The sequence below is a fragment of the Phoca vitulina genome, unplaced genomic scaffold (assembly GCF_004348235.1).
Source record: "Phoca vitulina isolate PV1807 unplaced genomic scaffold, GSC_HSeal_1.0 scaffold17, whole genome shotgun sequence".
Lineage (NCBI taxonomy): Eukaryota > Metazoa > Chordata > Mammalia > Carnivora > Phocidae > Phoca > Phoca vitulina.
Window position 1 is genome coordinate 5829799 of NW_022589720.1, and position 14369 is coordinate 5844167.

The 14369-nt window shown below is 42.9% G+C and overlaps 1 protein-coding gene across 2 annotated transcripts in view; it reads left to right on the plus strand.

Moving 5' to 3' along the window:
* The window catches only part of ADCY2 (adenylate cyclase 2), a 394262-nt gene that overhangs the window by 286723 nt on the left and 93170 nt on the right, over nt 1-14369 (plus strand). For both annotated transcript variants that reach the window (XM_032415329.1, XM_032415327.1), the window contains exons 8-12: nt 3596-3754; nt 4571-4703; nt 6067-6240; nt 8932-8975; nt 12494-12574. In XM_032415329.1, the coding sequence (XP_032271220.1) occupies nt 3596-3754; nt 4571-4703; nt 6067-6240; nt 8932-8975; nt 12494-12574 (591 nt within the window). The remainder of the gene's footprint in view (nt 1-3595; nt 3755-4570; nt 4704-6066; nt 6241-8931; nt 8976-12493; nt 12575-14369) is intronic.

Here is a 14369-nt window from a genome sequence, read left to right on the forward strand (position 1 = left end):
ATCAATAATATATCGGATTACTGAAGTTTGATTTCTGCTTTTGGGTCAACTGCTTCCCAGTTCTGTTTATGTTATTCCAGCACGTTGAAGAGCCTTTAGGAGAAAGAATACTTACATTCTGCCCACTGGCACATCACCAGCTCATCAGTAATATTTTTTTCTGTTATATTTTTTTATCATGGTAAAATAATACATAACTATTGCCCCCTAACATTTTTACATATACAATTCAGTGGCATTAAGTACATTTAAACTGTGCACAACCTGCACCACTGTCCACTTCCAGCACCTTGTCATCATCCCAGACAGAAACTCCATACCCATTAAGCAATAACTCTCCATTACCTTCTCTTCCCAGCCCCTGGCAACCCCTTTTCCACTTTCGATCTCTGCGAATTTGCCTCTTCTAGATGCGTCGTATGTGTGGAATCACACAATATTTTTTGGTTAGTGTTTGGCTTATTTCACGTAGTGTAATGTTTTCAAGGCTCATCCACATTGTGGAATGTGTCAGCACTTGATTCCTTTTAATGGTGGAGTAATTAATCCCATTGTATGTGGATGCCACGTTTTATTTATCCATCTGTGATGGATGCAGAGGTAATATCTCCTGTGTCCGGAATCTCAGCAACGTTAGAGGATTTGAGGAAACTTTCAAGGACTCTTGCTTGTAACTAAACTTATCAAATCAGACAATGGTGGTATGTCTCTGTGCTCTGCACTCAGTGACCAAGGGTGTCCACCTTCTCTCTCTCTTCTAAATCACGTGTTCGGCTCCTCTGCATTTGACAAAGTGATCAGTATTAGGTTGTTTTCTTGTACTTCCAGAATGGGGAGGAACAGAGAGGGCATCTCAGCAAATGTCAGGGATTCTTTGTTCTTCTAACATACAGGGCAAGTATTTCCACTCACATGTGTTGAAACCATAAAATGAGGATGAATATGAGAATTCTACTTTTTTAAGGTAGTGGAGAGAAAGAGTACACTTGGAATTTCTCCAGATTACCTCAGGTTTTTCCTAGGATCTGGGAACACTTGGCTGTACTTTTCCTCCGGGTTTGGACCCCCACACGTGTTCAGCACCTCATTCTCTGTTAGCTAAAAGACTGACACAGAGTACGTCAGTGGTGGTTTGGAATATTCCCAATGCTTAGAGAGATTTTTTTTTCCCTGTCATGAAAATGTAAACTGTTCTTAATCGAGGAGGTAATATGCAGAGCCCTGACTTTGTAAGTGATTAGGGTTCCTCTTAAACTGGGGAGATTGTCTTCTATTGTCACAAGCTTTAAGCAACTATTTCGATATTTTTCTATAGATCACACAGGTTGCATCCAAACGCATTAAAACGTGGTCAGTCAATTCATCTGAACCCTTGATCAACCCATTTTTCTAAAAAAGACACAAGGGACATGGAGATGGTTTTAAAGAGGGTATTATGTGAAGCACAATAAGTCAGAGAAAGACAAATACCATATGATTTCACTCATAATTGGAATTTAAGAAACAAAACATGAACATAGGGGAAGGGAAAGAAAAATAAAATAAGATAGAAACAGAGAGGGAGGCAAACCATAAGAGAATCTTAACTCTAGAAAACAAACTGAGGGTTGCTGGAGGGGAGGTGGGGGGTGGGGTAACCGGGTGATGGGCATTAAGGAGGGCATGTGATGTAATGGACATTGGATGTTGTATGCAACTGATGAATCACTGAACTCTACCTCTGAAACTAATAATACAGTATATGTTAATTAAATTGAACTTAAAAATCTTTTTAAAAAAGTCAAATCATTCACCAGTCAGTTCTGTCAAAATGGCCAACTCTGGAGTATGTCATCCACCCTTCTTTCCCTCTTGATTTTCTCCTGACCATACTTGGTCAACAGAAATGTCATGTGGTCGGATGTGGTTCAGTAACAGAAAATCTTGAGAACAATTACAGGTTTGATATCAAATTTTTCAGGATCATTATCTCCCAAAGACAGAAGCACAGTAAAATCCTTCGGAAATGACCGGTGTCAATTAGGAAACTTCTCCAAGTGTCCATGTTGTACCAAACCCCTGATGGATATATAGGCATGTGTCTTCATGGGGCTGACTCTCTGAGGGCAGGTGTGGACACAAGCAGGGAAAGCTGAGTACACTCAGGGAGGCTGGAGCACCAAGGAGGGGTGCCCACATCAACCTAGAAGGAGGGACCAGAATGAGGTGCCTTCCCAGATGAGGTCATGCCTCAGCCACTGATGGAAAACCAATGCCAACTGGCCACGTGATGCCAGTGCCCTGTCAGGAGAGGGAGGCTCAGGGCAGAGGGCAGCACAGAGAAGAGCCATCTTGAGCAGAGGCCCAGAGCTGAGGACCATACGGTGCCCAGGCAGCCATAAGCCGATAGAGGACGGAGCGATAAGGCGCAGCCCTCCAGGGTCATGTTGAGGCTCTGCCCATCGTGTGGGCAGGAGTGAAGGGTCTGGAGGACTTGCATGGTACCAAATAGGTTGTGATTTTTTTGTGAAAAAGCAAAACAGGATGATAGGGAAGGAGGAAGGGATGGGAGGAGAGGGGCGGGGGGGGAAGGGAACAGCTCTGTAGATTCCTTTTCTAGGAGGGCATTTCTTTTTACATTGTGGATCCATTTCTTCTTGTCATTTCTTATCACTTCCAGCATGCTCAAGTGATGTCACTGTATCATTGAAGCATGACATCCATGCCAGTGGCATTTTGAGATGCTTATTTCCTGCGGCCCACACCTGGTAACCTCTGCCCTGCTGGGTTGTGATCAATGTCTTCACTTCCCTCCACATTTGCTCTGGGGCAGTTCTCTCCTGACCTCCCTGCATACTTCTTCTGCAGTAATATTTCATTGATAAATACATTTAGTTGGGAGAAATAAATAAGCTTTTCCATTTTCCATTCAAAGAAGTTCTTCATTTGTCTCTGTAAATGGGTTACTGATTGGGTCCTAAAGTATTTTTAAAACTATTGTTTTTAATTAGTTTCTTTTTAATGATACCTTCCTTATGCATGATTAAAACTTTTTAAAGAGTTTTATTGTTGTTTTTGTTAAAGACTGTGCACAATGAAACGCTTTAAACTCATGGTTAGTTTTTTTTGAGAAATCCCTATTTAGGCTGAAGTCATTAGGCTCACAAGTACGGCGTATTGTCTCTTATCAGGCGAAAATATTCACTGGGGACATGCATCGTGCTAAGTGCTAGAATCCTAGATGGCATCTCAGACTGTTTCTGACGGTGCAAGGCCATGTCTCATGAATTCTGGTGTGAGGATTCAGAGCAGGTGTCAGCACGTGATAGGTGAAAACCCAAAGCTACAGCCGAAACGCTGCATCAGCTCCAACAGTCTGGCGTGATGTGGCTGTCGTAGCCAGGGCCTTGGAGCTCTTGGTCTAGTCTGGGAGCAACCAGAAAGAAAAGGCCTTTCTCTTGGCCCAGAGCAGCCATCTTCTGCCACAGGAGGGAATCGTGACCCTATTTCCAAAAGTCTGAAAAATTCTGAGTAACACAGTGCCCTGAAAATTGGCCAAGAGTCAAAGGAAGAAGAGGGTGTTTCCAGATGGTGATGCTTCTCTCCTTCTCTTCAGGAAAGTGAGGGACGCCACTGGAGTGGATATCAACATGCGCGTGGGAGTGCATTCTGGGAACGTCCTCTGTGGGGTGATCGGTCTGCAGAAGTGGCAGTATGACGTGTGGTCCCATGACGTGACCTTGGCCAATCACATGGAAGCTGGAGGGGTCCCTGGGTAAGGCGCATCTGGATTTCTCTTTGCAAGCTGTGGACACGGTTAGAAATGCCTGGCGATTAACAACCGACTGCAGGATACCTGGTGGTTTCTGACGCCTCTCAGCACCTGGTGATTCCTGCCCAGCGGCCCCTTACATTAATTAGATTAACACGAACTCTCAAGTCTCAATTCTACCACCCCAAGACCCATGGTCAAAGACTGTGGATACTGGATCCTGAATTACTTGTATTTATTTGCAAATGTGTGAATAGTGACCTAGGTGAAAGGCATTTTATCATGCAGGGCAGATGTGGCATTTCTCTATTACTGGTGACCTCTGAAGCCAGTACTATTGAAATGAGCAAACGGTACCATCTCCCTCCAGTTAGAAGAACGTATTTCAGATGAGAATTTTGATGCACATGCTATAATTTGGAAAAGCGTGGAAGCAAGCACTGAGAAAGAAAATCCGTACTTTTATACACATCAGCACACTCCCTAAAATGCCTTTGGCACGTGTTTCAAAAAATTCACTCACACAACAGAACTTCCTTATGGTTGAGTTTTATTTGCCATAATTCACCACACCCACCATGCGGGTTTCTGTGAGTGCAGAGAGGCCCTAAATGTTAGTGTCTTGTGACCTCTGCGAGCATCTTTCCAAAACCCTGTTTAAGAAAATATAAACCTGTATTATAGTCCATTTTACCAAGAACATAGAGCCTTTCCTTCCTTTGGGGGAGAAGAAATTATTTCTAAAATCACAAGTAAATAAGAAAAGCCTTCATGTTTATCCTTACCTATCTTGATTGTGGTTTTAAAATGGAATTTCAGACGTGTTCACATTTCTTCCGTCACCCTGGAACACTTGAACGGCGCTTATAAAGTGGAGGAAGGAGACGGTGACATAAGAGACCCATATTTAAAACAGCACCTGGTGAAAACCTACTTTGTAATCAACCCCAAGGTCAGTACTGTAAGAGTCTCTAATTACCCTTTGACTTCTGTGGTGAAGATAGAAAGGGGCAAATTACAGATACAGCTAAGTATTTTTAGTCAAGAATCCATTGAATGCTTTCCTGATCTTTGCCCCTAAAATGACCTTAAATGCATATGGCAGTTTGATTATGGCACATGTTTTATAATCATAAATTAAAATATTTATTAAAGGAACAGTTGCAGTGAATTGCTTGCTCCTATGATAAGGTTACTGTCTGTATGATGGGCTATAAGTGTTAGTCAATGTATGTGTTAGTCCACGAGGCTTCTGGAAGTCCCTCCGTGTACCCACCCTGGCAACTGGGAAATTACATAAAGACAAAAAGTTTTGCTCAGGGCTTCAGATGATAAAAATCTAATTTGAGATGAAGTAGGATGAACATAGAAGAAGGAAAGGAAGAGATCTCTAAACGATTAACCACTAAGTGTCACTGTGCAGACATGGTTAACTTTGAGGCAGTAAAATCCTCCGTTACCTAGAAGACACGCCAGGCCACCGAGAGAGTTAGGAGCTGTCTCTTACTCTGTTCATACCAGATGTCAGGCTCAAGCAAGGGCTTCTAGCTGTCATCTCTCATAGCCCTTCTCAAATTCCTGCCAAATGAGTGCCACTGCTATTTACAGATTAAGAATCTGAAGCTCCCAGGGTTTCTGTAACTTCCCCCCAGCTCACACGGCCAGTAAACTGTGCGGTCTATCAGCAAGAAACACCTCTGAACTGTCAAAACCAGTCTCGCAGAATCAACGAGGTCAAGGCCATGGATGCTCACCGGCGGTAGCCTCCCCGAAACTCCAAGTTCACCTTTGGAGACACGCTACCAGCTCACCTGACAGCTGATCTGGAGACAGGCGGTGTCAGTCAGGAAGAACTCGGGGCTATAGGCGGAAGGAGGAGGCCAAAAAAAAAAAAATGTATACAGAGAACATTGTGTTCCGGCAAAAACACCCGAACGCGGATTCCTAAGACCATTTCGCATCAGAAGACGGCCCTGATCTCTAGCAACTGCCCCTTTAAACCACAGTCGTCAAGAAAGATTTGAAACAGAGCAGCCTGTCTTGTTTAAGAATTTACTTTGTAAAAAATGCTCATTAAAATGGCTATTAGTTTTTCCTAAGTTTAAATTACAGGTGTCTTTTGCTCTCTGGGAAAAAAACCACTCAGTTCAAAGAGCTCGTAACACTGGAAGCCAGTCACACTGAAGGAGGGAGGGCAGAAGCCGTGAAGAGCGAGGAGGCGAAGGGAGGAATCCCAGAGTCAGGGCGAGGGAGCAGGCAGGAGAAGCTTGGCCCCTTTGGTGTGCCAGGGGTAATGCTTTGTTTCCCACCCCAAGGGAGAACGAAGGAGCCCTCACCTCTTCAGGCCTCGCCACAACCTCGATGGAGCCAAGATGAGGGCGTCCGTGCGCATGACCCGGTACCTGGAGTCCTGGGGAGCGGCCAAGCCCTTTGCACACCTGCATCACCGAGACAGCATGACCACGGAGAACGGCAAGATCAGCACCACGGTAAGCTCCCCCTGTGCCCCGCGGCGCCGGGCGCCTCCGAAGCTTCCCGAACGCAAAGGGCCGGCATCTCGGGCCAAAATACCGCTGGTCCTAGTGAAGCGAGCTGTCCCCTTCTCCTCCGGGAGACCCCTTGCAAACAGCTGTCCACTGTGAATGAGGGCCAGGCTTGGGTCGCCAGGGGTTCGAACCAGAGTGATTTTGTGTGATAACTTTATAACCCGGGACCATTTGATTTACTTGTTATTTCATTCAGTCATTAGCAACTAAATACAGTTGAACTTTTTTTTTTTTTTGTCCTGGCATTTTGTTTGTTTGCTCTCATGAAGTAGAAAGCCTGGTCATCATAATCAAAGAGCAAATGAAGGCGTGATGTCCTTGCAGGTTGAATTGCCACATCCGGTCTGTCTTTTCCCTGCGGGCGTGTTCAAGCCTTGTCAGCGGCAGCGAACATTCTGTTGTGTAGCTCCTGACTTACCTCACTCCACCTTCCAACAGCTCATCAGGTGCCAGAGCTCCTTCCAACAATAAGATGGCTGAAACGCAGATAGAAAATAGAAAGACCCACAGGGTGCACGAAGAGTAACTACGGCAAAGCACTTAGAATAATCCCAATAGCATTGTTAGATTTTTAAAACGATCTCTGAGTAAAATTTCATGTATAATGGTGTTAATTGTACTAGGGATGCAGTTGAGGCAAAAAAGACAATGGAATGTTACCTAGTCCTCATCAGCTGATGAGAGGAGACCCATCAGGTTGTCAGCTGAAAGCGAACTTTTCCAATCTCCCTGTGCCCCTGCCTCCCAGCAGCCCACCGTGATGCCATCCGCAGTCTTGTTTTGACTTCGTTAGATCTCTCCTCTCAACTTCCCTGGTGTTTTTTCTGAACTAAAAAGTAAATGTGATCTGTCAGAAGACCATATCCATTGGTCGACCAGGGAGCCTGCCAGGACGTGTCCGAGAGCAGTTTGCCATCTGTTGGGAAGAGAGAGACCATAAGCAGCAAACAAGTAACCAGATGCTTCACCAGCTGAGCCACCCAGGCACCCCCAGTGTAGGATATCTTAAGAAAATCCCAAGGCTTTGTTTAGTACGAGAAGCCCATACAACTGTTACTCGGCTGTGTCCCGTACTCACTTTGAGAAAGACCCCAGCATCATTCTTATTAATACATTCCAGCGTCAAGCAGTGTCATTGCCAAAAGTTATTTCTTTTACTGAATCTCCCGTGCAGAACTGCACTGACTCCTGATTCAGCATGGATAGAGCTGGTGAATAATGCATTATTTTGCTTTATGTAATACGTGCTCGCTTCAGCAGCACATAGACTTTATGTAACAAGACTCGGAGTCTAGTTATTTTTTTTATTTTTTATTTATTTTCTATTTTATTTTTTTAAAGATTTTATTTATTTATTTGACAGAGGAGAGAGAGACAGCACAAGTAGGCAGAGCGGCAGGCAGAGGGAGAGGGAGAAGCAGGCTCCTCGCTGAGCAGGGAGCCCGATGTGGGGCTCAATCCCAGGACCCTGGGATCATGACCTGAGCTGAAGGCAGACGCTTAACCGACTGAGCCACACAGGAGCCCCTAAGTCTAGTTATTTTTTAAAAAAATACCTTCCCTTTCACAGAGAAAGACAGTTATCATATGGTTTCACTTATTTGTGGAACATAAGGAATAGCATGGAGGACATTAGGAGAAGGAAGGGAAAAATGAAGGGGGCGGAATCGGAGGGAGAGACGAACCATGAGAGACTATGGACTCTGAGAAACAAACTGAGGCTTCTGGAGGGGAGGGGGGTGGGGGGATGGGTTAGCCTGGTGATGGGTATTAAAGAGGGCACGTTCTGCATGGAGCACTGGGTGTTATACGCAAACAATGAATCATGGAACACTACATCAGAAACTAATGATGTAATGTATGGTGACTAACATATCATAAGAAAATAAAATTTAAAAAAAATCACTGGGCTAAATACATTCCTAATCTAACACTGGAGGTGAAAGTATCTTCGGAGCCACTTGAAGCAGCTTTGTTTCAACTTTTATTTTAATTTCCACCACAAATGGATAAAAGTGGATCTTCTGGGGTTTTTTTAAGTATGTTGAACATTTCACAGCATGTCCCCCACTAATAAACCCTGATCAGCTTCTCTGTCTCTGTCCTTTTTCAGAAGCTACCAGCACTCATGTGTTGGTTTGTTCTTTTTGATCAATGAGTCGTGATTTTACATACCTTACCAAGGGCACCGTTTCTTACCAGCCTAGTTCAGGGATAATGCTTGACTGTAGATTTTGTGGTGATGTTTGTGTTTTAAAGCACTTTTTAATATTTGTCTGATTCCAGACAGGATTGTAAGATGTCTACAGTAACTAACAGTTACTTGCAAGGCCCTTATTTAAAATCGTATCTGCAAGTATCAGGATGTCAGTTTTAAAGTTCCAGACAACAATCCTGATATTCCCAACATCTGGAGTTTATAGATGACACCAACATTCTAAGTATCAACTGTGGTTTTCATCTTCTTCACATTTATAATTAAGCTCCTCTTCTCCACGGGGTAATTGTTACCTAAATGATGCTTTCCATGATAAAAGAAAAAATGTTATACATGATTATCACTGCAACATCAGTCTCTGATGTATGTGTTTAGAAACTAACAACCTTTTTTTTTGTTTTTTTTTTTTTGAATAGGATGTGCCAATGGGTCAGCATAATTTTCAAAATCGTACCTTAAGGTATGGTATTTGTTGTACTTTCTGATTTTTAAAGACTTGTCTTTTTTTTTCTGTATTTATTACTGAAAGTGATTATCATCAATTAGAGTAACTTGGAAGGCCATTTCTTCTAAAAAGAGCAGCTGCTTGTGAAAAGCCCAATTAGATTGTTTTCAGCTTCTAAAAATATAATTATTAGTGTCATGTTATTAAGTTTAAAAGAGGGAAAAGGAAAAACAGCACTGGGTAAGCACATTAGAACTTTAAATTGTTTTTCCTAAAAATGACTCTTCTTAACATTAATATGTAGTAAAAAATTGGATTTTCTTAGAAGTAGTATGCTGCTTAAAATTACATTTTTTGTGTCTGTTGAATCCTAGAGATAAAAAAAGCAAGGTAAGTCCGGCCTTTCTATAGTGAAAAGAAGGCCTGCCAACCTGCTCAAAAAAAAAGAGAAAAGCTTCACACGGTGTCCACAGGCCCCCTGTCACCATCAGCCACAGAATGTAGGCACTAACCCTTTTTCATGATCCTCTAGCTTTTGGGCTCAGAGTTTTATGTTAGTATTGGTTTGGGAGTTAAGTATTTCTTATTGAAGTCATTAGGACAATTAGTGAAAAGCCCAAAACTTAAGTCAGCCTTTCTTTTCCCACAGAGAAGTGAGTTTATTCTGTAGAAAATGCATCGTATCCAAGTATAATTAAACACGATTAGATTGTTACCTGCCATATCCTTGCAAATAGCGCACCTTATTCCAGAATCTTCTATGGGACTTCACTTGTTCTAATGAGCTCTAATTCGTATTTTGTATCACATTTGAAATTTTAATATTGAGATATAATACTTAGAGTGCTATGTTATAAGGATATTGGGTTCTTGGGCTTTCGAAGCATTAAGAGGCACATTAAAGAGAACTTACATTAATTTAGGAACATCATGGACCCCATAAGATGACTTGAGAAGGTGAAATTCTTCAAGCCAATAAGACGTTAGCAGGTCTGTAAGCAACTGTCCACGGAAATTTCATAGGCATCTTTTCATTTTATATTCCATATTTCTTCTGTTACCTATCTCGTCCTCCCTGAGATTCTGCCTCAAGGGTCTATTTACTAGACCTTACTATTTACTGAAATTAGCGTGGGGATGCCTTGTGGAGGGCCCATATGATGTGGGCAGCGGCTTCCGGGAAGAGTGCTGTGTGGAAGACAATGACAATAAGCCATCTTTTGGATCTGTACCAGGCATGCGGAAGATCTCATGTCACCCCGTAGCATCACTCCAACATAGACCCTATGCCGTTACCATTTTAGAAGGGAGGACACAGAGGCGCGAGGGGTGAGGAGAAGGCCCAAGCCACACGGCTGGCAGAGGAGAGGCCCGGATTTGTGCTCTGGCCTTGTGACCCCAAACTCTGCACACCTAACTGCTCTCCTGTCCTGCCGGCCTTGCTGGGAGCCTCTCCCACATCGATTCCACTTTCCTCTGCAGTGGTTGGATCGCTGGTGGCCCCAGGGCCTCGTGGAGAGAGCACCACTTCCAAATCAGCCTCACTGGGGCTGTCTTCACATGTCCTGGTTTCCGCCAGTGGCCTGCGTTATAAAGCCTCCCTGAGCCTTCAGCCTGGCCGTTGAGCCAGCATGCCCTGGTATGGAACATTACCAGGGATAACTCACGACCTCCTCCCCGCATCCTCAGATACAGTAGACCAGGTGTGGGAGCGGGACAGGTCGGGGAAGGGGCCCAGGAGGAAGAATGGAAGGAAATTGGAAATCAGGGTAACCCAGCGGCAGGAACAGACGGGACAGCCAGAAACACCTGACGTCTGAGGAATACAACCCAAGCTGGCAAATTAAGAACTCCTGGCGGTAGATTATCAGCTCCCTGGGTGTCCTGTCATTCACCATAGCAGAGATCACAAAATGACAGAGACAAGGGAACTCTGTGTTAAGAATTATTATCCAGATAATCAGTAAGCACAGTGGATGTGTAGTAATACCCATGTATGGGCTACTCTGTGCCCACCTTTACATCGTTACGTGCTGTGTAGACATTATGTAAACTAATCCTGAAACAGATTCCTGGAGGCAATGCTCTGGTTAGCCCCGGGCGTACCATGGAAGGATTACGTCTTCCTGTGAGCCTCCAGGGACCTACACTGCTCTTAGATTTGGCAAGACTTTGTGAAAAAGAAAGCCACCAATTGAAGTCTACAAACTCAAGTGTAGGCAGAGGGCCAATACAGAAAACATGAAGGTACCTCCTCGCCTCTAAATGAGAATGAACCATCCTAGATGATTGCTAAATTAACTTTTTTTTTTTTAAAAGAAGGGAAAAATGAATGTTCTTTCTTCAAATGTAAGCATGCTTAGAATTTGGCATGCTTACACTTCTTCATTCAGTTTGCTCATATCTGTAGGTGGATCACTTCAGATCATTGTGCTTTTGAACCGGGAATGCCCAGGGCTCGTTTCAAGAAGGCAGGAGCTCAGGGCAACAACCCACCAATGGTGTTGGGATGATAGGAAGGCCCGTCTGTCTCGTTCATGATACTCTCAGGAGATTTAATTACAGATAGGTGTGACATTGCTATTCTTGTCTGTTATCTAGGGGCGGTTCTGAAATGAGAACAGTTACTGTCATCCCAGAGTAGAAGGCCTGTCCGATTAGTAATTGCCATCCCCCACCACCCCGAGCCCAGAGAAGCCGTGGGCTCGCTCCACGTTAGACCAGGTGACTTGCAGGTGCTCTACTCAGTTTCGTGAGGCTCCTGTGTGCTTTTACTCTCTGCAACAGATGTGTAATTTTTAAAAATAGGGATTATTTTGATTTTCTCCTTTATATGATTCTCATGCGAATGGTCAAATTAACCTTGGGGAGCTCATTCTTTTGGCCTAATTTGTTGACAAGGCGTCTTTTAATATGGCTGAAGATTATTTTCTTCTAAGACCAAGTGAGTGTCTGCAAATATATGTGGGGTTTCCTGTGAAGAGCGCTTTCAAATACTGAGGAAGCTTTAAATGCATACAATGAAGCTTTGATAGGCCTCAGAGAAGACTGTCGTTCTGCAAATTCTTGAAAACTGACCAAGGGAAACATGAACAAGGAACAACTGTTTTTTTCAACCAGACCAAATTTTTGCAGGGGAGTTTCCAAAGCCAGTGTGTTCCATCGTAAAATAAAGTTTATGAAGGCAACAAGTCAAGGGCTAATGCATCTCTTAGGACAGAAAGTTCTTTTATCACAAACACCAAGGATATATCTCCAGTGTTGCTTTTTAATGTCTGGTGTCATTTCACTCTCAGTGACTAAATTGTAAGGTAACATTTTACTACGCCAGTCACCAACTCTAGTCACTTCGCCCAATCCACAGAGTGGCTGGATGTTAATAAAGAAAAGTCTGCTCCTAGACTCTTCGTTTCTTTCTTTCCCAATTTTGATCCAATGGGCTGAATGAAATAGGAGTTTCGGCATCATAGAAAAATGGACTTCATATTTGGCTTAGTCACATTCTCTCTCATAATGTTTCCCTTTTCATACAGAACCAAGTCCCAAAAGAAAAGATTTGAAGAAGAATTAAATGAAAGGATGATTCAAGCAATTGATGGAATTAATGCACAAAAGTGAGTACCTCATGATCTTAAATTATTATTTTTTTTATTTCAAACCGTATTATTTGAAAATCGTGTCATATTTTCCACAAATTTCACCATAAACTCTGTAATACTTGCCATGACAAAGCCATGCTTTTAGAAGACATTGGTTCAATTCACCTCAATTGTCCTTAATAATAGCTTTTGGTAATTAGAAAATTTTTCATTCCTGTCTAAGAAATACTCTCCGGGTAAATTACTGAAAAACAACATGAGATATAAACACAGAAAAATCATAGCAAAATGTGTTCAGTAAGAAATATTTTTTAAAGGTCAATAGGAATGCCATGTGGGAAAATCTGAGTTGTATTATGTGACTCACTCTGTTCAAAATGTATTTCTTCCCCTGCACAGTCCAGGAATGTGGATGCACCTGTGTTCTAGGTTGTTGAAGAGAGGTTTTGAGCACTAGAATCTGAATTCAGGGCAGCAGTGGGAGGAATAAAGATTCTTTAGGGGACAAAATATCATTCAGTCTATGAGTTTGTGAAATCTGTGAATGTTTCTTCAGTCTGTGAATTGCTGTTATAGTTCTAAATGGTCCAGGAGATGCAAGGGGAAAATTAAAGAAGGTGGTAGATCTCACGGCCTGGACATAATGACAACATTCGTTGGCCTTGGAATTCTCCTTAGGTCCATGTGTCATGGCTGAACTCCTAGAGGGCAGCAGATAGATGACTGTATGGTGCCTGGTGCCCATTAGACACTCAGTGAGTGTTTGTTAATTTAACTTGTAGCAAACACATCAGTAGGTCCAAATGAAAAGCCTTAATGAAAAAGTTTCCATCCTTACGGAAACCAGACTATTTGACTTTTATCACAGAAGTTGACTCGCGAAAAGTATGAATGTTTTCACCTGAATTCCCTGCTTCCAAAATTATGTTACACAGCTTTGAAAACTATGTGCCTTTTCTAGATTGTTCCTTACAAGCAGTCATTTTAGAATATTTACATGACTTATGAAAGAATCACACGAGCGTATATGTAAGTGTATATGGTGTGTGTGATTGCGTGGATACACAATCAAGTATCTTGGCTGGGCTAGAATTACAATTCACATACGCTGCTGGCATGTTGCATTAGCCCCTGTCTAGAGCCCCTTTGCGTGCCCCAAATAGAGAAAGCCTTCCACCTGTCATGGAGCACTCAGGACACACCAGTGGCGCCCAGACAAATGCTCTGCTTTGCCAGGCCCTAAAAGCAGTATAAAAATCAACTTCATCTCTACCCCACTCGAAACCTCAACACATCACAAACCAAGAAACTTGCTTACCTGGAATCGGTTGGCAGCCAAAACTTAGGGAAGAGTATGATTGCATGTGGGATGGGTGGAAGGATATGTTCATTCAGCCAGAGGAAATCACACCTACTACTCTGGGACCCACCAGAATAAAACACACATCAGAAGAAAGGGAACACCTTGTTCCTGACAAAGTTAGCCGATTGCAATAGTTACGGTAATAATAGAAAGCCCGTGTATAAAGTCAGCCTCAGCATGCCTTCCTGTAGGACCTCTACTTTCGTAAAAGACCTTTGTGTCCACCTTTTCGAGTGTTCCTACTGAAGGATTCGTTAGAAAGCATAATCATGGGCTTGGCTTTATTTTTGTAGAGGTGGCTTTCGGATTGTCTGTACTATATCATTTCATATTCAAATGCGTGTTGAGTGAACACCTTCATGCTTTCGTGTAGCTTTATTCTAAGGTAATGTTTAATGCTGGTGTAACCACTTAGGTTGTAATTTTCCCAACACATTTCAGAAATGA